At 41.1% G+C, this 24,420-nt stretch overlaps 1 protein-coding gene across 5 annotated transcripts in view; it reads left to right on the forward strand.

Annotated features, from left to right (window-relative positions):
* The window catches only part of DOCK3 (dedicator of cytokinesis 3), a 610,183-nt gene that overhangs the window by 518,945 nt on the left and 66,818 nt on the right, over window positions 1-24,420 (forward strand). For 4 of the 5 annotated variants that reach the window (XM_064367135.1, XM_064367139.1, XM_064367136.1 and 1 more), the window contains exons 26-32: window positions 860-1,006; window positions 3,383-3,481; window positions 18,372-18,466; window positions 20,538-20,613; window positions 21,011-21,111; window positions 21,356-21,414; window positions 23,503-23,651. In XM_064367135.1, the coding sequence (XP_064223205.1) occupies window positions 860-1,006; window positions 3,383-3,481; window positions 18,372-18,466; window positions 20,538-20,613; window positions 21,011-21,111; window positions 21,356-21,414; window positions 23,503-23,651 (726 nt within the window). The remainder of the gene's footprint in view (window positions 1-859; window positions 1,007-3,382; window positions 3,482-18,371; window positions 18,467-20,537; window positions 20,614-21,010; window positions 21,112-21,355; window positions 21,415-23,502; window positions 23,652-24,420) is intronic. The other variant, XM_064367138.1, reaches the window with a different exon arrangement.

A 24,420-nucleotide genomic window follows, 5' to 3' on the forward strand; every position in this document is an offset into this window, starting at 1 on the left:
ATGTTTAGTGAATAACAGACTGATGGATGGGTAAAGGATAGACATTAGGACCAGCGATAGTGTAAAGATCTTAGACAAGGGGCAACAGGAACCTCTTTGTGAGATAATTAAAATCATGCTACAGAATTTGAGATGAATGTAAGAGGTCTATAATAGGATAACAGGCTCTTCCAAAATTAGGAAGTGGCCCTTAGTGAGAACACATGCTCCATTGTTTTTGTGAGATAGCCAGAGAAAGATGCAGTGAGGCTGGAGTCCTTCAAATAGACCCTGTAACAGAAGCAAGAGAGCTGCTAGAAATGGGCCCAGGCATATCTAGGCAGCAGTCAGGGCTGGCAAAAATTGAAGGCACCCAAGAAGAAAACCCTGAGGAGAAAACAGGGCACTCAAAAAAGATGAGCTACTCCTATGTGCATTAGTGCTATGTACTAGTGAAGGTGCCACTGCCACACCCTGTTGTGTGAATTCGTCACCATTTCTCAAACTTTATCATTTCCGAAAGTGTCAGCAGAGTTGTGCTTTCTCCTGACAAGTCTAGGGAAATCAAAGAAAACATTTAACTCAGGATCTTTCCTTCTGCCCTGTATATCAAAATTAATGTATCTGCTTGAGATTCAAACTTTCAGGTGGTGTTGAGTTAGGGTAAGGCCCCAGCTACCATGCCTGGGCAGCCGCGGCAGTTGTGCCTCACCTCTGAAAGCCATTGTCCTGGGTTCTTTGACACTGCATGTTGGTGAGACTGAGCTTGGTGTTGGGGATCCAGAAGACTACTGCTGCCATGGCTGACCTAGTAAGTGCTGCCAGCTGTACATCAGTCTGGCCTGGTGCTAATGGTGTGCTCTCTTGCTGCTCGCTCCAGGAGGCAGATGTCATGGAGGAAGTAGAGATGATGGTGGAGAGCCTCCTGGACGTGCTTTTGCAGACTCTGCTCACCATCATGAGCAAATCGCACGCTCAGGAGGCGGTAAGAGGGCAGCGGTGCCCGCAGTGCACAGCCGAGATCACTGTTAGTAACTAACATCCAGGTTTTCTTGCCTTCTTTTCTAACCTGGGGCTTCTCCACAGCACTCCCCCTCCATCTTACCATCCCACCACCTTCATCTCAGCCTCCCCTCCTGCATGGTTGTCAGCATGCTCCCCTTTTCCCGTCTTGAATCTGACTCTCCTCTCCACTCTGAAAGCTCTAGGTTCATATTCCCAGGAGTCTTCCTTAGGGCAGATCCAGGGAATGTTTCTTGTCCTATTTTCCTCCATACTTTGAGCCAAGTCATTCTCTGTATTGTGGTATGAAGCAGGGATGTATGAAAGAGATAGTAAGAGGTTGAGGGTGAAAAATAAACTATTTCTTCTAGGAACCCCCTGATACAGGTTCTCCTAAATGATGTACAGGACAGAATAATTTTCTAAGAATTGGCTTCTATCTACAAATTAGCTGTTTTTGTCCATTGTGTTTGTATCTAATTTTTTAGCATTTGGGAAAGTGTGATGAGGAAATTTCACTGGCATTACTGAATAATGATTTTTCTGTGATCTAATTAGAAGAAAAACAGACTGGAAAGCCTTCTCAGGAGGGTTAGAGAGACAATGCCTTGGACCCCTCATGCCCCCCCAGCTCCTGTACCCAGAGTAGACTTCACAGCCCTGAGGTGGGGATATGATAAACAGTTTTCACGGAATCTTTCCATTGGCAGATGGGAGATTACAGTGATCTCTCTGAAGAAAACCCTCTGTGGGAGCAAGCCAAGCTACAGCGTGCTAGGGAAAGCAGGGAGCGCTCAGGGAGCAGGCCTATGTGTTCTGGAGCACTGGGCTTGGAAAGAGTGTCTGCTCCTTTAGCAGCCTCTGGTGAAGGCACTTTCACTGTAAGTAAAAAACATCTGGGCCGCTCTGCCTATAGAGTAGCCATTCTTTATTTCTTTCCTTTAAATATATATATATATTTACCAGGAAATCCCTGGCATTTCCTGGTAACCCAGCCTTCTAACCAACGTTTACACAGTGCTTGCTGTCTGCCAGACCCTGCTTTAAGCACTTGTCCAATATTAGCTCATTTGGCAGTACTAAGGAAGTGATTCATTTTATATAGATTATAATGAGGATGATGATAACTGTAATTTATTCAGTACCTTTTTACATAATGGACTGTGTTCTTAAATGCTTTATGTACATGAACCCATCTAACCCTCATGACAAGTTAACTATAGCTTATTATGCCCATTTTTCAGATGAAAATGAGATTCATGTACATATATATTTTACATATGTGTATTTTTAATAATTTCAGTGTGGGCACAGTGGCTCATACCTGTAATCCCAACATTTTGAGAGGCCAAGGCTGGCAGATCACCTGAGGTCAGGAGTTTGAGACCAGCCTGCCCAACATGGCAAAACCCCCTCTCTATTAAAAATACAAAAAAAATTAGCCAGGCCTGGTGGTGGATGCCTATAATCCCAGCTACTCGGGAGGCTGAGACAGGAGAATTGCTTATACCTAGGAGGCATAGGTTACAGTGAGTTGAGATCATGCCATTGCACTCTAGACTGGGCAACAATAATTTCAGATAACCTAGAAAGAGTTTGAGAGACTAAAAACTGTTGTCACTTTCTAAGTTTATAAATATTTGAAAATTGCCCAAGTGAAGTAAATGTTCTACCTCCTTTTTAAGGAGGCAACTAAGAGGAGGCCATGCTTGTCTGCCCCATGCCAAAAGTTGCTGTAAGATGGTTTTTGAAGTCCTTAAAGCAGGATTTTATACCATGAATCTCAGTTGAAACTTGAAGACATGTCAAACATTGATACTTGTCCTTTAATTTCTACTTGTCTTAAAGCCCATAGCTTGTCCCCTCAAAAAGGTCAGTTTTAACTCCTCTGCCTTTCAGACAGGCATATTGATCTGCTGTGTTTTGTTTGCCCAGTCCAATAACCCTGTGCAAATTCTAGGAAGTTCCAAAGAAATCCTTGTAGAAGGGCTGCTCTAGCCCAGCAGGATGGGCAGAGTACAAATTCTATCCAGAGAAGGTCAAGCTCTCCCCTGTTCCAAGTATCCTCTATAGACTTCTCTACAGTGCCTTTGCAACAAAGGACTATTTAGCCAAAACTTACCTAGGAAAAAAAGGGATAATATTTGTCTCACTTTGCTGTACTACTTTATTATAGTTTAAGGTTTTTCAATAGCCCCATGCTGCAGAGGCCTTATTCCCCACAATCCCTCCAGGCTTTCCTCAGCAGAAAAGAAAGCTTTTGAAGGCCTGACTTGTCATCTTTCTTCCATGGTCATTGGGGCCATCTCAGACCCACCCTTCTCTCCTTGCGCTCTGTGGATTGGGGGAACACAGCCCTTGCAACTGACCATGCTAAGTGTTTTTTTGGATTGGTCCCTAGGGTGAGTATGTGTCCTGCCTTCTCTCACTGCTCCGCCAGATGTGTGACACGCATTTCCAGCACCTCCTGGACAACTTCCAGAGCAAAGATGAACTCAAGGTAGGCAGTAGAACACCTGTCATCTGAGAGAGTAAGTATGCAGCCAACGCTCCCCAGGAGCTTTTTCCCTGTCAGGGAGATGAGTGCAAGTGACTACTAGTGTAGGATTCACCAGTCCTACTTTACAGCTGAGTATTGGCCTCCAGAAGCTGAAAGCCAGCAGTGTCCCCACATAGCTGGACCCTGGTAACAGACAAGTTTTCCTTGACTATTAGCGACCCTGTGATCATGTGCCACTATTAGAGGCTACTCTGACCACATTAGTTGTCAGAAAACCAGGACTCCTTCCTTTCTTAGGAACTTGGCAGTTACCCTTATATTTTCTATCTGCAAATTAGGATTTGCCATTTTAATACCTTTAATAATAATGATGATGACAACTTTTTCATGTAAATATATTTGTGGAAGATACCTTTAGAAAGCAAGGGTGTGCACTGCTCATTTGCTGCCAAATTCTGGGTCTGGAGCACTGAGGGGCTTATTTTTATCACAGATTGCTATACATAATTTAAAAAGCCAAAGCATACTACTAAATTCATAATATGAAACACCTGTAGTCCTAGCTAGTCTTGAGGCTAAAGTGAGAGGATCGATTGAGCCTAGGAATAATTTTTGTTTTAAATACAATGTTTTTTCTGACTCAGCCTGACTCAGGTCCAGTCCCTACTCCGCAAAGGCAGCCATTTTCAATTTATTTGCTATTCTTCAGGAAGCTTCTTCTACTATTTTTTAGCTATTGTTAGTTATCTATTTTCCTGTTTCTATGGAAAATGAAGATGATTCTCCAGAATCATTCCTCTCTGACACACACATCCTTCCTTCCATTCTCCCAATGTTGTTTTCATATATTTTTGTTTACATTTGTTATCTTTTCTTTATTACAGCTAAATAAGCACTGTGGTGAGCCAAGACTGTCCTGGGATCATATTTCTTTTCTTGTAGAACAGTAATGTCCAGTCTTTTGTCTTCCCTAGGCCACATTGGAAGAATTGTCTTGGGTCACACATTAAATACACTAACACTAACATTATCTGATGGACATGTATATATATATATACACACACACACAAATAATGTTTTGAGAAAGTTTACAAATTTGTGTTGGGCTGCATTCAAAGCCATACTGGGCTGCATGCAGCCCATGGGCCATGGGTTAGACAAGCTTGTTATAGAACTTGCTGTTTTTGTAAAAATTAATTGCCTCTTTTTTAAATTTCCTTATGTTTTGTTTAGTTTTGGTCTTCATATCTGGCAAGGATTTCCCACTCTTGCTATCTTCTTTCTAACATCTCTCTTCTTCCAGCTTGCCTTATGGTCAAATCTGTCAGATGTCAGGTCACTTTTTTTCCTGGAGATTTTCTCCCCTACTGCTTTTATTTATTTCAGTATCTATCTTTTGTGTTGGAAACTCTCCTCCTACAGACTTTCCTGTAGAGACTCCTAGATGACAGTGTGTATCTAAAAATGAAGTTCTTTGGTGCTGATTACAAATTCTATGTATAGGCAGGGCTTTCTCTAGCAGGCTTCCTTGTAGATGGCCAAAGAGGATCTGGCCTTTTGGTCAGAGCATTCCCTGATTCCTGTATCCGGAGGAATTGGACTTGTACATTCCCCAGAGAGGAGTCTTTCACATCTCCTGGCAATGGAGTAACCTACCAATATTTTAGGAACCAAATAGCAAAAAGGGGCTGTGAGTCTTCAGTTCTTCAGGTGAACTTTCTCTAAATGCCTGTTTTCATTTTGGCACCTCAGCCCTCAGCTGTTAATGTATCCTTGATGATAGATCCTCAGTGATCAACTCCTCCAGAGAGTAGCCCTCAGTACTCTAAGCCCTCAGTACTCTTGGCAGGGCAAGGAAGGACTGATTAGCTAATGACATGAGACGGCAGAGGGGATGTTAGACTTTAAGCTTCCTATTCTTAGCCCTCACACCTTAGATTATGGGAGGTGACTAGTGGTGCTTCAATTTGTGTGCCTTGCTTCTTATTGTTCTCATCCCCAAAGGCCCTTGGCTGTTGGTGTTCCCAGGTCTCTTAAGTCAATTACCACAATTTCTCCTTTTTTTTTTTTTTAAGTTTTCAGTATTTGCTGACTGCATTTGCTTACTATCTTCTCCCCTTCTGTTTTCTCTGTCTGTGTGGGTCTGTGCATTTCTCTTTCTTGACTATTATTTTAGATGATTTGAGGAGAAGCCACAATAGGGAACATGTTCTGTCTGCCACACTGAATATGAAGCTTTGTATGTGTTTTCTTTTTTTATGACAGCATTATTGAGATATAATTATCATACCATAAAATTTATACTTTTAAAAGTGTACAATTTAATGTTTCTGATTATATCCATCTTAAAAAGACTTACCACAAATAGTGACATCAAGTTAATAATTTAAAACTTCCGGCTGGGCACAGTGGCTCTTGCCTGTAATCCCAGCACTTTGGGAGGCCGAGGTGAGCAGATCACCTGAGGTCAAGAGTTCAAGACCAGCCTGGTCAACATGGGGAAACCCCATCTCTACTAAAAACACAAAAATTAGCCAGGCATGGTGGCGGGCACCTATAATACCAGCTACTCAGGAGGCTGAGGCATGAGAATCGCTTGAACCCGGGAGACAGAGGTCAGAGTGAGCCAATATTGCACTACTGCACTCCAACCTGGAGGCTAGAGCAAGACTCTCTCTCTCAAAAAAAAAAAAAAAAAAAAAAAAAAAAAAAAAAACACTTGTGAAAGAATGAAATTGTACCTCTACCTTATACTATATACAAAATTAACTTGGAATGGATTTAAGACCTAAATGTAAGAGCTAAAACTATGAAACTCTTGGAAGAAAACATAGTGTATCTTGTTACATTAAGCAGAGGTTTCATAGATATGAAACCAAAGTGCTAACAACAAAAGAAAAAAATAGGTAAGTTAGACTTCATCGAAGTTAAAAATGTTTGTGCTTCAAAGGATACTATCAAAAAAGTGAAATATAACCCACAGAATGGGAGGAAATATTTGCAAACCATACATCTAGTAAATGACTTGTGGTCTAGAATATATTCAAAAAGACACCTAGGCCGGGCGCGGTGGCTCACGCCTGTAATCCCAGCACTTAGGGAGGCCGAGGCGGGTGGATCACGAGGTCAAGAGATCGAGACCATCCTGGTCAACATGGTGAAACCCCGTCTCTACTAAAAATACAAAAAATTAGCTGGGCATGGTGGCGCGTGCCTGTAATCCCAGCTACTCAGGAGGCTGAGGCAGGAGAATTGCCTGAACCCAGGAGGTGGAGGTTGCGATGAGCCGAGATCGCGCCATTGCACTCCAGCCTGGGCAACAAGAGCAAAACTCTGTCTCAAAAAAAAAAAAAAAAAGACACCTACCACTCAAAGATAGAAAACCCAATTTAAAAATGGTCAAAGGATTTGAATAGACATTTCCCCAGAGAAGACAGACACATAGCCAATAAGCACAAGAAAAGATACTCCATGTTATTACTCATTAGAGAAATGCAAATTAAATCCACAAGATAGCACTTCACACTGAGAGTAGATTTAATAGGCCAGGCATCGTGGCTCATGCCTGTAATCCTAGCACTTTGAGAGGTTAAGTCAGGAGGCATTAAAGTCAGGAGTTGGGGACAAGCCTGGACAATAGAACAAGATCCTGTCTTTACCAAAAAAAAAAAAAAAAAAAAAAATGTAATTAGGTGAGTGTAGTGGTGCATGCCTGTGGCCCCGGCTTAGTCCCAGCTAAATTTATTGAGACTTTCTTTACTCAGGAGACTGTTGCAGGAGGATCCCTTGGGTTCAGGAGTCAATGCTACAGTGAGCTGTGATTGTGCCACTGCACTGACCCCATCTCAAAAACATAAAAAGAGTAGATACAATGAGGAAGACAAATATTGGTTTTAATTCTTTAAACATTTCCTAGAATTTAGTAGTGAAACCATCTTGTCCTAGAATTTTCTTTGTGAAAAGCTTTTTAATTATTTGATCTTTCACTTGTGAATAGGTGTGCTCAGATTTTCTGCATGAATGAACTTTGGTAGCTTGTAACTTCCTAAGAATTTGTCAATTTCATCTAGGTTCTATAATTTGTTGGCATGCATTTGTTCATAGTAGAACCACATAATCCTTTCTGATTTTATAACATCGGTAATTATGTCACTTCTTTTGTTCCTAATTTTATTAATGTGAGTTCTCTTTTTCTTTCTTGGTCAGTGTAACTAAAAGTTTGTCAATCTTGTTGATCTTTTCAAAGAACCAATTTTTTAAATTTCAATTTTGATTTTAAGTTATAGGGTTATGTGCAGGATGTGCAGGTTTGTTACATATGTAAATGTGTGCCATGGTGGTTTCCTGCACTTAGCACCTTATCACCTAGGCGTTAAACCCAGTATCCATTAGCTATTTTTCCTAATGCTCTCCCTCCCCTCACCTCACTCCCCAACAAGCCCCAGTCTGTGTTGTTTTCCTTCCTGTGTCCATATGATCTCATTGTTCAGCTCCCACTTATAAGTGAGAGTATACAGTATTTGGTTTTCTGTTCCTGTGTTAGTTTGCTGAGGATAATGGCTTCCAGTTCTATCCATGTCCCCACAAAGGACATGATTTTATTCCTTTTTATGGCTCCATAGTATTACATGGTGTATATGTACCCCATTTTCTTTATCCAGTCTGTCATCGATGGGCATTTGGGTTGATTTCGTGTCTTTGTTATTGTGAGTAGTGCTGCAGTGAACATACACATGCATGTATCTTTGTAATAGAATGATTTATATTCCTTTGGGTATATACTCAGTAATGGGATTGCTGGGCCAAATGGTATTTCTGCTTCTAGTCCTTTGAGGAATTGCCACACTATCTTCCACATGGTTGAACTAATTTACATTCCCACCAATAGTGTAAAAGTGTTCCCATTTTTCCACAGCCTCACCAGCATCTGTTGTTTCTTGACTTTTTAATAATTGACATTCTGACTGGTATGAGATGTTATATCATTGTGGTTTTGATTTGCATTTCACTAATGATCAGTGATGTTGAGCTTTTTTCATATGTTTATTGGCTGCATAAATGTCTTCTTTTGAAAAGTGTCTGTTCATATCCTTTGCCTACTTTTTAATGAGGTTGTTTTTTTCTTATAAATTTGTTTAAATTATTTGTAGATTCTGGATATTAGATCTTTGTCAGATGGATAGATTGTAAAAATTTTCTCCCATTCTGTAGGTTGTGTGTTTACTCTGATGCTAATTTATTTTGCTGTGCATAAGCTCTTTAGTTTAATTAGATCCTATTTGTCTATTTTTGCTTTTTTTGAAATTGCTTTTGATGTTTTTAACATGAAATCTTTGCCAGTGCCTATGTCCTGAATAGTATTGCCTAGATTTTCTTCTAGGGTTCTTATAGTTTTGGGTTTGACATTTAAGTCTTTAAACCATCTTCAGTTAATTTTTATATAAGGTGTAAGGAAGGGGTCCAGCTTCAATTTTCTGCATATGGTTAGCCAGTTTTCCCAGCAGCATTTATTAAATAGGGAATCCTTTCCTCATTGCTTGTTTTGTCAGGTATGTTGAAAATCAGATGGTTGTAGATATGCGGTCTTATTTCTGAAATCTCTATTCTGTTTCATTGCTCTATGTGTCTGATTTTGTGTAAGTACCATGCTATTTTTGTTATGGTAGCCTTGTAGTATAGTTTGAAGTCAGGTAGCGTGATGCCTCCAGCTTTGTTCTTTTTGCTTAGGATTGTCTTGGCTATACGGGCTCTTTTTTGGTTCCATATGAATTTTAAAGTAGTTTTTTCTAATTCTGTGAAGAATGTCAATGGTAGTTTAATGGGAATAGCATTGAATCTATAAATTACTTTGGACAGTATGGTCATTTTCATGATATCAGTTCTTCCTATCCATGAGCATGGAATGTTTTTCTATTTGTGTCTTCTCTGATTTCCTTGAGGGGTGGTTTGTAGTTCTTCTTGAACAGGTCCTTCACTTCCCTTGTTAGCTGTATTTCTAGCTATTTTATTCTTTTTGTAGCCATTGTGAATGGGAGTTCATTCATGATTTGGCTCTCTGTTTGTCTATTATTGGTATGTAAGAATGCTTGTGGCCAGGTACAGTGATTCATGCCTGTAATCCCAGCACTTTGGGAGGCTGAGGCAGACAGATCACGAGGTCAGGAATTTGAGACCAGTCTGGCTCTTTGAAAACTGGCACAAGACAAGGGTGCCCTCTCTTGTGAAACCCCGTCTCTACTAAAAATACAAAAAATTAGCCAGGTGTGGTGGTGTGCACCTGTAATCCCAGCTACTTGGGAGGCTGAGGCAGGAGAATCGCTTGAACCCAGGAGGCAGAAGTTGCAGTGAGCCAAGACTGTGCCATTGTACTACAACCTGAGACTCCATCTCAAAAAAAAAAAAAGAATGCTTGTGATTTTTGCACATTTATTTTTTATCCTGAAACTTTGCTGAAGTTGCTTATCAGCTCAATCAACTTTTGGGCTGAGATGATGGGGTTTTCTGGATATAGAATCATGTCATCTGCAAACAGAAACAGTTTGACTTCCTAACTTCCTATTTGAATACCCTTTATTTCTTTCTCTTGCCTGATTTCCCTGACCAGAACTTCCAATACTGTGTTGAACAGGCGTGGTGAGAGAGGGTATCCTTGTCTTGTGCCAATTTTCAAGGGGAATGCTTCCAACTTTTGCCCATTCAGTATGATATTGGCTGTGGGTTTGTCATAAATCGCTCTTATTATTTTGAAATATGTTCCATCAATACCTAGTTTATTGAGAGTTTTTAACATAAAGGGGTGTTGAATTTTATCAAAGGCCTTTTCTGTATCTACTGAGATAATCAGGTTATTTTTGTCTTTAGTTCTGTTTATGTTTAGTTCTGTTCATCAGTAAATGAATTACATTTATTAACTTGTGTATGTTGAACCAGTCTTGCATCACAAGGATGAAGCCAACTTGATCGTGGTGGATGAGCTATTTGATGTGCTGCTGGATTTGGTTTGCCGGTGTTTTATTGAGGATTTTTGCACCAGTGTTCATCAGGGATATGGCCTGAAGTTTTCTTTTTCTTGTGGTATGTCTGCCAGGTTTTGGTAACAGGATGATGCTAGCCTCATGAAATGAGTTAGGGAGAAGTCCCTCCTTTTCAATTGTTTGAAATAATTTCAGAAGAAATGGTACCAGCTCCTCTTTGTACCTCTGGTAGATTTCAGCTGTGAATTCGTCTGGTCCTGGGCTTTTTTTGGTTGGTAGGCTATTTATTACTGCCTCAATTTCAGAACTTGTTATTTGTCTGCTCAGGGATTTAGCTTCTTCTTGGGAGGCTGTACATGTCCAGGAATTTATTTATTTTTTCTAGATTTTCTAGTTTACATGCATAGAGGTGTTTATAGTATTCTCTGATGGTTGTTTGTATTCCTGTAGGGTCAGTGGTGGTATCCCCTTTATCATTTTTATTGTGCCTATTTGATTCTTCTCTCTTTCTTCTTTATTAATCTAGCTAGCAGTCTATTTTATTAATTTTTTCAAAAACCAGCTCCTGGATTCATTGATTTTTTTTTTTTTTTAATGGTTTTTCACGTCTCTATCTCCTTCAGTTTTGCTCTCATCTTGGTGATTTTTTGTCTTCTGCTAACTGTTGGGTTCGTTTGCTCTTGGTTCTCTAGCTCTTTTAGTTGTGACATTAGAAAGATTTATTTGAGATATTTCTAGCTTTTTGATGTAGGCATTTAGTGCTATAAATTTCCCTCCTAAAACTTTTTTAGCTGCATCCCAGAGATTCTGGTACATTGTCTCTTTGTTCCTATTGGTTTCAGATAACTTCTTGATTTCTGCCTTAATTTCATTATTTACCCAGGAGTCATTCAAGAGCAGGTTGTTCAATTTCCCTGCAGTTGTGTGGTTCTAAGTGAGTTTCTTAATTTTGAGTTCTAATTTGATTGCACTGTGGTCTGAGATCCTGCTTGTTATGATTTCAGTTCTTTTGCATTCACTGAGAAGTGTTTTACTTCCAATTGTGTGATTGATTTTAGAGTAAGTGGCATGTGGTGCTGAGAAGAATGTATATTCTTTTATTTTTGGGTGGAGAGTTCTGTAGACATCTATCAGGTCTAGCTGATCCAGAGCTGAGTTCAAATCCTGAATATCCTTGTTAATTTTCTGTCTCAATGATCTGTCTAATATTGACAGTGGAGTGTTAAAGTCTTCCACTATTATTATGTGGGAGTCTTAAGTCTCTTTATAGGTCTTTAAGAACTTGTTTATGAATCTGGGTGCTTCTGTATTGGGTACATATATATTTAGGATAGTTAGCTCTTCTGGTTGAATTGATCCCTTTGTCATTATGAAATGCCCTTCTTTGTCTTTTTTATTTTTGTTGGTTTAAAGTCTGTTTTGTCAGAAACTAGGATTGTAACCCCGGCTTTTTTTCTGTTTTCTGTTTGCTTGGTAAATTTTCTTCCATCCCTTTATTTTGAGCCTATGTGTATCTTTGCATGTGGGATGGGTCTCTTGAATACAGCACACTGGTGGGTCTTGACTTTTTATACAGTTTGCCATTCTGTGTCTTTTAATTGAGGCATTTAGCCTATTCACATTTAAGGTTAATATTGTTATGTGTGAATTTGATTCTGTTATCATAATGCTAGTTGATTATTTTTCAAACTTGTTGATGTAGTTGCTTCATAGGGTCATTGGCCTTTATACTTCAGTGTGTTTTTGAACTGGCTAGTAATGGTTTTTCCTTCCCATATTTAGTGCTTCCTTCAGGAGTTCTTGCAAGGCAAGTCTGGTGGTGACAAATTCCCTCCTAATTGGGTTGTCTGAAAAGGATTTTGCTTCTCCTTCACTTATGAAGCTTAGTTTGGCCAGATATGAAACTCTAGGCTGGAAATTCTTTTCTTTAAGAATGTTGAGTATTGGCCTCCAATCTGTTCTGGCTTATATGGTTTCTGCTGAGAGGTCTGCTGTTAGTCTGATGGGCTTCCCTTTGTAGGTGACCTGGCCTTTCCCTCTGGCTGCCCTTAACATTTTTTCCTTCATTTTGACCTTAGAGAATCTGACGATTATGTGTCTTGGGGTTGATCTTCTCATGGAGTATCTTACTGGGGTTCTCTGGATTTCCTGAATTTGAATGATGGCCTGTCTTTTTAGGTTGGGGAAGTTCCTGGATGATACCCTGAAGTATGCTTTCCAACTTGGCTCTGTTCTCCCTGTCTCTTTCAGGTACCCCAATCAGTCATAAGTCATAGGTTTGGTCTTTTTACATATTCTCATAGTTCTCATAGGTTTTGTTTGTTCCTTTTCATTTTTTTTTCTCTGATCTTGTCTGCCTTATTTCAGAAAGATAGTCTTCAAGCTCTGAAATTCTTTTCTCTGCTTGACCTGTGCAGTTATTGGTACTTGTGGTTGCATTGTGAAGTTCTCATGTTGTGTTTTTCAGCTCCGTGAGGTAATTTATGTTCCTCTCTAAACTGGTTATTCCAGTAACAGCTCTTGTAATGGTTTATCATGGTTCTCAGCTTCTTTGCACTGAGTTGGAACGTGCTCCTTTAGCTCTGTGAAGTTAGTTATTACCCACCTTCTGAAGCCTACTTCTGTTCATTCATCTCAGCTCTGCCCAGTTCTTTGCCCTTGCTGGAGAGGTATGGCAATCATCTGGAGAAGAGGCACTATGCCTTTTTGAGTTTTCAGTGTTTTTTCACTGATTCTTTCTCATCTTCATGAGTTTGTCTAGCTTCGACCTTTGAGGCTGCTGACATTTGGATGGGGTTTTTGTGGGAACTTTTTTGTTGATGATGATGTTGTTGCTTTCTGTTTGTTTCTCTTTTAACAATCAGGCTGCTGACATTTGGATGGGGTTTTTGTGGGGACTTTTTTGTTGATGATGTTGTTGTTGCTTTCTGTTTGTTTCTCTTTTAACAATCAGGCCCCTCTTCTGTAGGGCTGCTGTGGTTTGCTGGGGGTTCACTCCAGATCCTATTCACCTTGTTTCCTCCCACACCTGGAGATGTCACCTGAGGAGGCTGCAGGACAGCAAAGATGGCTGCCTCCTCCTTCCACCTCTGTCCCCAAGGAGCACTGACCTGATGCCAGTGGGAATGCTTCTGTATAAGGTGTCTGGCAACCCGTGTTTGAGTGTCTCACCCAGTCAGGGGACACGGGATCTGGGACCCACTCAATGAAGCACTCTGGCTACCCCTTGGCAGAGGGGGTGTGCTGTGCTGTGAAGAATCCCACTTGTCTGGGCTGCCTGGATTCCTCAGAGCAAGCAGGGGGAAAGACTAGGTCTGTTGATCCGTGGAGATCACAGCTGCCCCTCAGTCTCAGGGAAATCAAAGTTCTGTCCCTAAAACCCTGGCTGGAGTTACTGAAATACTCGCAGGGAGACCCCACGCAGGGAAGAGGAATGGGTCAGGGTCCAGCCTAAAGTGGCAGTCTGGCCACAATCTGCCACAGCCGGTGTGGCAGTTTGGGTCTAAACCTTCCAGTCTCCTCAGCACCAGCAGGGGGAACCACAGACTGGAGCTACAGTGATGCCTGCCACCCCTCCCCTAGGGAGCTCAGTCATCTTAGGCAGCAGGCAGCCATAGTGATGGTGGCCTCCTCTCCTTCTCAGGAGCTAAATTGTCTTAGACAGCAAGCAGCTGCAGTGATGGCTGCCACCCCTCCCCCAGGGAGCTCAGTTGTCTTAGGCAGCAGGCAACCACAGTGATGATAGCTGCCCCTCCTCCTAGGAACTTAGTAGTTTTAGGCAGCCTCCAGCTGAGTGGCCACTGAGAATCTGCACAGCTCTGTGCTTGGGATCCAAGGCCCTGGTGGTGTGCGCTCTTGAGTTGAATCTTCTGATCTATGGATTGCACAGATCTGTGGAAAAAACATGGTTTCCCAGGCAGGGTAGCATGATCCTTCACCACCTCCCTTGACTCGGGGTAGGGGGCCCTCTAACCCCATGTGGCTCCCAGGTGGGCCATCGCACCACCCTGCTTTTCCTCACTTTCCATGGGTCATGCCAACTGCCTAGTCAGTCTAGTGAGAGAACCTGGATACCTTGGTTGCTGCTGCAGGGTTCACTCACTGTTTTGGTTCTTCTCGGTGGGAGCCCCCGACTGCAGCTGTTTCTCGTTGGCCATCTTCACCCCTCTGATTTTATTTCTTTTAAATGTATTGGGACTTTCTTTATGGCCTAACATATGATCTATCCTAGAGAAGAGAATGCACATATTTTTCCTTCTATGTGCATTTGAGGAAAACCTGTGTATTCTACTGTTGTTAGATGGAGTATTCTATAGATGTCTGTTAGAGCTAGATAGTTCATAATATTACTCAAGTTTTTTATTTCTTTGCTGATCTTCTGTCTAGTTGTTTGGCCATTAGTGGTATATCAAAATCCCCAACTATTGTTGAATTGTCTACTTTTACTTTCCATTCTGTCAATTTTTGCGTTATATATTTTGAGGCTCTGCTTTTAGGTTGCATATGTGTTTATAATTATGTCTTCCTGACAGATTGACCCCTTTATCATTATAAAAAGTCCTTTTTATCTCTAACAAAAATTTTTATCTTAATGTCTATGTTGTCTGATGTTAGTATAGCCATACCAGTTCTTGTTTGGGTACTATTTTCATGGTATATATTTTCCATTCTTTTACTTTCAACATATTTGTGCCTTTGAATCTAAAGCGTGTACCTTGTAGACATAGTTGGATCACATTTAAAATTAATTTTTCCCAACTCTGCATTTTAGTTGGAGTGTTTAATTCATTTATGTGTACTGTAATTGCCAGTAAAGGTTATTGGTAGGTTTTACACCTGCCATTTTGCTATGTGCTTTATATAGATAGGTCTTATATTACCTTTGTTCCTCTTTTCCTCCATTACTGCCTTCTTTTGTGTTAAATGTATTTAGTATACCATTTTAATTCCCTCATTTCTTGTGTGTGTTTGTTATAGGGCAGGTCTACAAGTAGAAAATTCTCTCAGTTTTTACCCTAGAATGTATTGATTTTTTTTTTTTGAAACAGGGTCTTACTCTGTCACACAGGCTAGGGTGCTGTGGCATAATCATAACTCACTGCCACTTTAGTCTTTCTAGGGTCAAGTGATTCTCCCACCTCAGCCTCCCAAGTAACTGGGACACATGTGCACAACACCACACCAGCTAGTTTTTTTGTTTTTTTGTTTGTTTGTTTTTAATTTATTTGTTGTAAAGATGGGGTCTTACTGTGTTGCTCAGGCTAGTGTCAAGCTCCTGGGCTCAAGCAATCCTCGTTCCTCAGCCTCTCACAGTGCTAAGATTACAGGCATTAGCCACTGTGCTTCGCAGTTTCTTTAGTTTTGAATGGTAGTTTTGCTGGATTCTTTGTTGATGGTCTTCCATTTCAGACTTTGAATATTTTTGCCATCTGCCTTCTGGCCTCCACTATATCTGATGGTGACACCTGTTAATATTATTGAGGGTTATTTGTTGTTTTTATATTGTTGCTTTCAAGATTCTCTTTATTTTTTGGCTTTTGACAGTTTGATTCTAATGTGGCTGTATGTGAATCTCTTTGATTTTATCCCATTTAGAGTTTGTTGAGCTTCTTGGCTGTGTAGATTTTTTCATCAAATGTGGAACGGTTTTGGCCATTATTTCTTCCCATTTCTCTTTCTCTTTTCCTTCTGGCACTACCACTGTGTGTATGTTTATACCCTTAATGATGTCCCACAGATATCTGAGGCTCTGTTCATTTGTCTTTATTCTTTTTTCTTTTTGTTCTTCCTACTTGAGAGAATCTCAGTTTACTTGGCTTTAAATTTGCTAATTCTTCTTCTAGCTCAGATCTGCTGCTAAGCCCCTCTAGTGAATTTTTCATTTCAGTTATTGTGTTTTTCAACCTTAGAATTTATATTTGGTGTACTTTAAGTAATTTCTACCTTTTTGTTGGTGTCTTCTATTTGGTAAGTCATTGTTCTTATACTTTCCTTTAATTCTTTAAGTGTGATTTCCTTCAGTTCTTTGTTTAAAGTTTTCCAAGCAAGTCCAATGTTTGAGCTACCTCAGGAAAAGTTTTTATTTACTTCCTTTTGCCTGTCTATGGGCCATACTTTCCTATTTTTTTTTTTTTATATCTTACAATCTTTTGTTGAAAACTGGACATTTTAAATAACTTGGCAACTCTGGAAATCAGATCCCTTCCCCACATCCTCAGGGCTTGTTATTGTTGCTTGTTGTGCTTCATGTTGTTGATGATGCTTTTTTTTTTCTTAGTGTCATTACTGGACTCATTGTTTTTTGGATTTTTTTTTTTAGACAGGGTCTTGCTGTATTCCTCAGGCTGGAGTTCAGTGATGCTACCATAGCTCACTACAACCTTGCCTGGGCTCAAGAGATCCTCCCATCTCAACTTCCTGAGTAGCCTGGACTATAGGCATATGCCACCACATGCAGCTAACTTTTTAATTTTTTGTAAAGATGGGGATCTTACTACATTTCCCAGGCTGGTGTCAAACGCCTGGCCTCAAGTGTTCCTCTTGCCTCAGCCTTCCAAAGCACTGGGATTACAGGTGTGAGCCACCATGCCTGGCCCCATTCTTTAATATCTGTATTTTTTTTATTATATGCAGTCACTAAAGTCTCCATTCAGTTAGATTAGTGATCGGCTAATAACTGAACAGAGATTTTCTTAAATGCCTTAAATCAATAACTCTCCACATTTTGTTAAGTTTTTTTTTATATGTATGTGTTGGGGCTCACTGTCGTTGCTCCAGCACTTTTCAGTTTGGCCTTAGCCTTCACTTCCTGCTTTCTCAGAGCCTCAAAGTCAGCCACAGGTGAGAGATTAAGCCTTCTCAGCCCTTCGCTAGGAATGTATACAGCCCTGAACATATGTGTGACCTTCTAGATTCCCAGAAATATGTCAGAGCTTTTCAGGGCCCCCTATGGATATTTTTATTCCTTGGATTTTCTTTTTAAATCTTTTTAGCCATTCGTTTGTTTGCCCCAAATGACATGGCTGCTTCATGCAGCTGGGATGTTAAATTATATGTTTGGTTGTTTTTTGTTTTTTGTTTTTCAACAAATGCCTTAGGTATAGAGCTTTCCTCATTGAGTGAGCTCTGAGTCAGGTTAAATTAAGACAAGCCCTATGAATGGAGCTTTTCCAGGAAGCTGCAAAACAGGTCAAATAATAACAATTCTGGGGGTTGGGACATTTTTTTAGGAGTTCAGAACTATTCTGTCCCTTCTAGTGACTGCTAGGCTGCTGGTTTTCATGACTTTCATGATTCTACAGCAGCTTGTTTTTAAGGCCACTGTCGAGATTAGAGGGGATGGGAATAGTGCAAGTTAAAATGCAACAAAACTCGTTGTTCTTATTCATTCATTTTTCTTGAGTAAACACTTCTTGGATTGTTGCAAGCCTTTGGTTAACCAGTATTAGGCACCCCACTGCTTCCAGGGACAAGCAGATTTTCAGAGGTCTTTACTCTGCCATGCCTAAAGTGCTTCTCCCATCGTTGTGTTCTTAATAACCTAAGCAATCAAACTGCCCAGGGGCCATGCCCCAGAAAATGAAGCCCATGGACTCAGTCAGACACCAGTTTGGCTAGACCTTAGTCTGTCCCATGCTTTGGGCTTTGTGGGTATAGCGTGGGTATAGAGCTGCTTTGGGGACTGTGAGTATAGAGCTGCCTCTGTTCTGCCCAGTTTGGGTCTGCTTCCATATGGCCTGTGAGATTACCGATAACTCACTCTTATGTAGCCATGTAAGAGAGAAACAACTCACAGAGAGAACCAGATTTAACTCACTGGTCCCACCTATTCTCATGATCAAGTGGCCAGGAGAGGCCTATTGAGGAGATGCATATAGTGATGGTGGTATCTCACATCAGCTTTTTTCTGCCGTCAGGAATTTCTGCTGAAGATTTTTTGTGTGTTCCGGAACCTGATGAAGATGAGTGTCTTCCCTCGGGACTGGATGGTAATGAGACTGCTCACAAGCAAGTGAGTGTGGAAGGGCTCTGCATCAGCATCACTGAGCTGGTCTCAAACTAAGAAGAGTATGCGTGTTTCAGAGAGGGAGCATGTGAGCAAAACAAATGAAGGCCAGGGCCATGGGAACAGAGAGGAGAGGGCAAATGGGAAAAACATTTTTGTACTTGGTAGATGATGGCACAGTAAGGATAGAGAAGGAAATTTTAGGATGTGAAATGTAATATTCAGTGAAGGGTTCTTCCTTAAGGAAGGCCTGCTCAGTGGCCCACTGGCCTCTGCTGCTGTGTAGGTTTACGCATTGTCCCAAGCCTTCCTCTCAACTTGAATTGTGTGGTCTACCAGGTAGTGCTTGCCTCCCACAGGCAGTGCCAGTTACCCACCTGAGACCTAGTTTTAAGGCTCTGACCAATTCTGATTACCGACATAGAATTTACTTTAAAGATAACCCTAACCTGACTGCATCATTCCTATTTCTAGCCTGTGCTTCCTCCTGGCCAACCAGACAAATGATACATGGATAAGGTGCTGGTTCGTCTGGTCTCCCTCTACTCAGGCGAAGGCTACTTGGCCTCCACACTCTAGCCCATTGCCTCCTCCCATTGATCTGCCATTTATATTGACAGAGAAAATGTAGCGAAAATATTTGTTAGTTATATTAGCATGGTCTTTCCACCTTATACTTTTTATAGAGCACTGTAACTTTCCCCAAAATACAAATGTTTTATAAAGAACAGAAGAATGTTTATAAACAAAGTTGCACAGATACTTCCTCAAATAGTGACTTTTCCATTTGAATCCTTCTTGTTTCCATCTCTTAGCTCCATTCAGAGCACTTCAAGCTCCCCAGCCTGGCCTGCAAGAGCAGACTTTTCTTTTCTTTTCTTTTCTTTTTTTTTTTTGCTATTAATCATACCACATTATTTTTGATTATGTACAAAGATCTAATATGTCACCCAGGGACCATTTCGCCCACTACTCTGTTTGGCCGCCAAAACAGAGTAGTTTCTTTGTCTCTCTTCAGCAATGGTGAGGCGGATACCCTTTCCTCAGGGAAGAGAAATCCATGGTTTATTGCCCTTGCCAATAACAAAAATGTTGGAAAGCTGAATGGCAAAGCTGTCGCCATATTTCACGTGAACCACATCAAAAGACCCAGGGTGCCTCTCTTTGTATAATCACACCAATTATTCCCAGGTTAGCACCTCCAGTCACCATACACAGGTTAACAGTGTCAAATCTGATGAATCAGTAATCTTGCCAGTCTCCAAATCATGAGCAGACTTTTCTTTCAAAGCTTTTACTCTTTAGATTTTTCGCCCCCTCTAGTGGTAGACTAGTCTTTCTAATGTACTGTTTTTGTCACATTCATCTGCATCTAAACACAGGCAGCCACTGTTAGCCGTAAGTCTCTTTGCCAGGTAGCCAAGGCCCTGTGTAATCAAACGGACTATCCCACTAGACTTCCTCTCCACTTTATTCTCTTCTTCCAGCAGGACAGCCTCCTATTGTCCCTTCTATGTGCCCGGGCTAAGACTGAGAGTGATTACTATAGCTAGACCAAAAGAGCTGAATTCAAATGACACACAGATGAAAATAATAGTGTATGACAAAAGCAAAGATTTACTAACTATATAAACTCCTGTTATCAAATATAATAATAAAATTATGTTCTAAGTCCTACAAAGTGATCAAAGTATCTGTTGATTACCCAGAGGTCCCTAAAATACTAGAACTATTCTGAACTGGGAGAACCATCGAACTCCTACCACCTTTTGTAGGCAGAGAAAATGAAACCCAGAGAGAAGTACGAAGGCCAGGTAATGGCAGAACTAGGTCTAGAACCCACTGATGTCCTATGCTGTCGTGCCAACTGTGGGACATTTTTCCAAGACTGGTTTTCTGTGGAGTTTTTTTTCTATAGAGTTTGTCCCATTTTTTCTCTTTCCTTTATAGTCACATCTTAAATGGGAACGTGTTGTACTCAAGAAGTTTGCACACAGGATATAGACAACTGATGCTAAGCCATCATATGCGATTGTTAGTCTTTTAATTCTGCCAATGCCTTGTTTCCTTACTGCAGTATTATAGTCACTACTGTCCAGTACCTGTCCTCTGCACTGCACAAGAATTTCACAGAGACCGACTTTGACTTTAAGGTAGGCACTCCTGAAATCCATCACTATTGTTGCAATAACCTTAGAAAACCAAAACCAAGCTCACTTGTTTTTGCTTTATTAGTATATTGATAGTATCAAACAGCTTCCAAGCCTGATGATGATTAGAATATGACTTAGGATACCCCTGTTGAAAGTTTTGGTAGCCAAACTTCCATGAGTATGCTTTCTAGTCCAGAATCAACACGATTGGCTTCAGAAGGAGTCAAGGGGGAAAAAAGAAAAACAAATTCCTGTTTGCAAAGATATTTAAAAGGGAAAAAAAATGAGGATTTTAAGATCGTAAAATGGGTTCTATGCTACATGCGTGTATTTAGTAACTGTCCCTACAAGATTAAGTTCTTAGACTGTCACGTTTTCTCTTTCTCTGTCTCTCTAGGTGTGGAATTCTTATTTTGGCCTGGCAATTCTATTCATAAATCAGCCAAGCCTTCAGCTAGAAATTATCACCTCAGCCAAAAGGAAGAAGATTCTAGATAAGTAAGATAAACGTCTTCTGTTCATCTCCCTACCACTTGGCCAAATAGGGCTATGTTTCCATGAGCGGCTCCTTCAGAAGTCCACAAGGTTTTCAGCTGGGTGGTTTCCCAGGGGGCAAAGTGTGGGAGTTCAGTTGGGAAGCATTAGAAACAAACAGTGCTGAAGTACTGGCCTCATGACTTTGCAGCCCTATGTTCCTGAACCTTCTCCCACTAACGGTTGGCTCCTGTGTTGCTGTTCTTAGGTATGGGGACATGCGTGTAATGATGGCCTATGAACTGTTCAGCATGTGGCAGAATTTGGGTAGGTTTTTTCTCCCTATTCTTCCCTTCTACATATTGCCAAATGGAAAGTAACAAGACTAATAATGTCTCTCAGGCTTTATGAATGTTAATTCAGACCCAAGAGAGCCTTACATATCTTTCACATAACACCTCAGATGGATGGTATAGCACATGTGCATAAAGCCCTTGGCAAGGAGACTTTGGCTGAGAAATAAGACCTCAGTAATACATATGCACAATCCCTTTTTTTAGGAACTAAAATCAAAAGGAAGAAAGGAGGAGGGCTCTAGTATTTTTTTCCAGTTTGAGAACCCATGCCTGTAAGATCCTCCATGCTCTTCACTTCGCTGTCTGGATGTTGCAGGCTCAAAAGCTTAGATCTGAGATACACAGTACATGAGCAAAGGTGGCTACTAATTTTAATAAAGATTGAAACATTTCTTAGATCTCTGGTATTCATGCATCCAGATCGGATACTTGCCACCAATTGCATGGAATAACATATGAGAAGAGAACTGCAACCTCTGAGTGAGATCAATTTTGGCTTCCCTTCCTTGCACAGCTTCTGCTTCGAATGCTTTGAAAATAGCCACTGCTTTCAATCTAAATTTGTCAGATCAGTGTTTCTGGTAGAATTTCTGGGTTGCCCTGGTGACCGAGTGGGCCATCCCGTGATATTGTAGAGTTCTGAGTGATCTGTCAGGATGCTAGAGAAGCGACTATTATTATTTCAAGTGAAGTCTGCTTTCAGCTGAGTTCATGGCTCTGAAGCTGTAGGAATTATGGTCATAAAATCTTCAGTCCTCTGTTAACCACCTCCACCACTAACCTACAGGCAGCAAGCAAGATGTGAGGTATTTCTGCCAGCAGGAGGGCTTCTATTCATGAGTGGGGATGCATTTCCCCAAGCAGACTTTCCAGCACTCTGGTTTCCTATATCCAGCACAGTCTGGATATGGATTTTAACCCTGAAGTTCACTCTGAAATTCCTGGGAATGCAAGAGACTGGCAACTGTACCAAGTACCAAAATTGGAATATGCAGGACCAGCCTCAGGGCTAACATTTGCTTCTTAGGTTTTCAAAATGGAAAATATTTTAAATGCCTGATTTGCCTGATAAAGCCTTTTCTGCCTCATTGCATTTGGTGGAAATGACATTCTCTTGTCCCCAAGAAATGGGTTTACTTGGCTGTAGCAATCATTGCAAAGACCCACAGTTTGTCTCCTCCTTAGTCTCTGACGGACTGGGAGCAGAGCTCTGAAAGATGGTTCATTCTGTTTCACCATTGCAAGGAAAAGAAATATCCTAGTCCACCATCCACAGGGCTGGCTCTGGCTTCTCATTGGCAGGCCAATGAGAGGAAAACCCACATCACTCTCTTACCATGGATATGCCTCTTTAAGGAAGTTGAGTGTTGAGCTGAGCCATATAGGTGTAGTGGTACCATCAGAAATGCAATATGAACACAAAGGGAGTTCAGGGTGTGTAAAGACAGAATCTCTAAGCTAGCCTAGCCTGTTAGGGTAGGGCTGTGCAGGAGGCTCCTGCTAGCTCAGGTGGAGGACTTCTTTGGCATACATGAACATAGGCAGTGAAAGGCCCATGGACTTTAGACCTCTGCTAGCTAGACCAGGGACTGCATATCCTCATCACTTAAATGTCTCTGGGCTAGAGCTAGAAACTCCAAGGAGAGTGCATTGTATTTAAGCAGAAATGTATAGATTTTTCTTGTTAAATAAACACTGTGAATAGACCACAGTGTTACTCAGTAACTCATAAGTTACTCAGAAACCTGTTCTGTTTAGAGTAGCAAACTCTGTTCCTTCATCTCGGGGAGATTTTCAGGTAGTTGGGGGACCTTTCAGGAAATTCTTTGGAAAAGCAGTTTTGTGACTGTCATGCATTTGCTTTAACTGGGCTAGGACAGTTTTATCTATGAACTCTAATAAGTTGAGAGGAAGTGTCAGAAAACCATAGGGGAAAGGTTGGTTTGCGCTTGGAAGCTTCCAGTATAGATTATAGCGTGTGCTGTGGCCCCACTTGGGAATCTTCCATGAAAAGAGCAAAGAAGGCATAAACTAATATCTGTTGGGTTTTGTTGTTTAGGTGAACATAAGATCCACTTTATTCCGGGAATGATCGGTCCTTTTCTGGGTGTGACACTTGTCCCACAGCCAGAAGTGCGGAATATCATGATTCCCATCTTTCATGATATGATGGACTGGGAGCAGAGAAAAAATGGCAACTTCAAGCAGGTAAGACACTTGGCAGTGTTCAGGGTATTCTCTGGAATGGATCCCTTCTGCTTAGGCAGGTGGCCTAGATGACCAAGCCATGATTCTAGTGGGGATGGGCTGTAGCTTGGCTAAGTTGAATCCCGTTCAGGGGTTTTCCCTTACTTGTGAGCCAAAATTGATTTGTGGATTTTCTTCATGATGTTAGAGGTCAGAAAATAATGAGGCCAGGAAAGAAATGAACATCACTGTAACTTTCTGATCAAGGAGAGAATGATTGAGACTGTCACCTCCCAGTTGCATTCAGGAAAGGGCCCTGAAAGTGTGGTATCCTTCCTTTACAGAGAATTTTCACTATATAGTCCAGGAATTTCTAGGGCTGCAACCCAAACCAGATGACTTCTCATGGCTCAGTGTCACTCAGCATTTTACAGACCACTGCACAGAGGGGTTGGTCCAGGAGATACAAGCCCCTTGGCCTCTGAGTGACTTCAGGCTGTCCTCCCATGCAGTACTTCTGCCACCACTAAGGTGTAGGAGATGGCCTCTGCCTTTGTATCTTTAGCTCCAGGGAATGGTACTAGGGCCAATAGGGGCTAATGATGAGGAAGCCAATTTTAGCTAATAAAAGAAATAACTTACTAACAGCAAAAACTGCCCACTGTAAGCAGGCCTGCTTTGGAAGATAATTTTCTGTCTTTGCTGATGATCTTCAAGCAGAAGCTCCCAGGGAACCTCTAGGGAAATTTTCTGTATTGGCTTGGGAATTGTACCAGTTCCCCACTAAGCT

The sequence above is a fragment of the Aotus nancymaae genome, unplaced genomic scaffold, assembly GCF_030222135.1.
Source record: "Aotus nancymaae isolate 86718 unplaced genomic scaffold, 86718_ANA_hifiasm-v0.15.2.pri h1tg000067l, whole genome shotgun sequence".
Classification (NCBI taxonomy): domain Eukaryota; kingdom Metazoa; phylum Chordata; class Mammalia; order Primates; family Aotidae; genus Aotus; species Aotus nancymaae.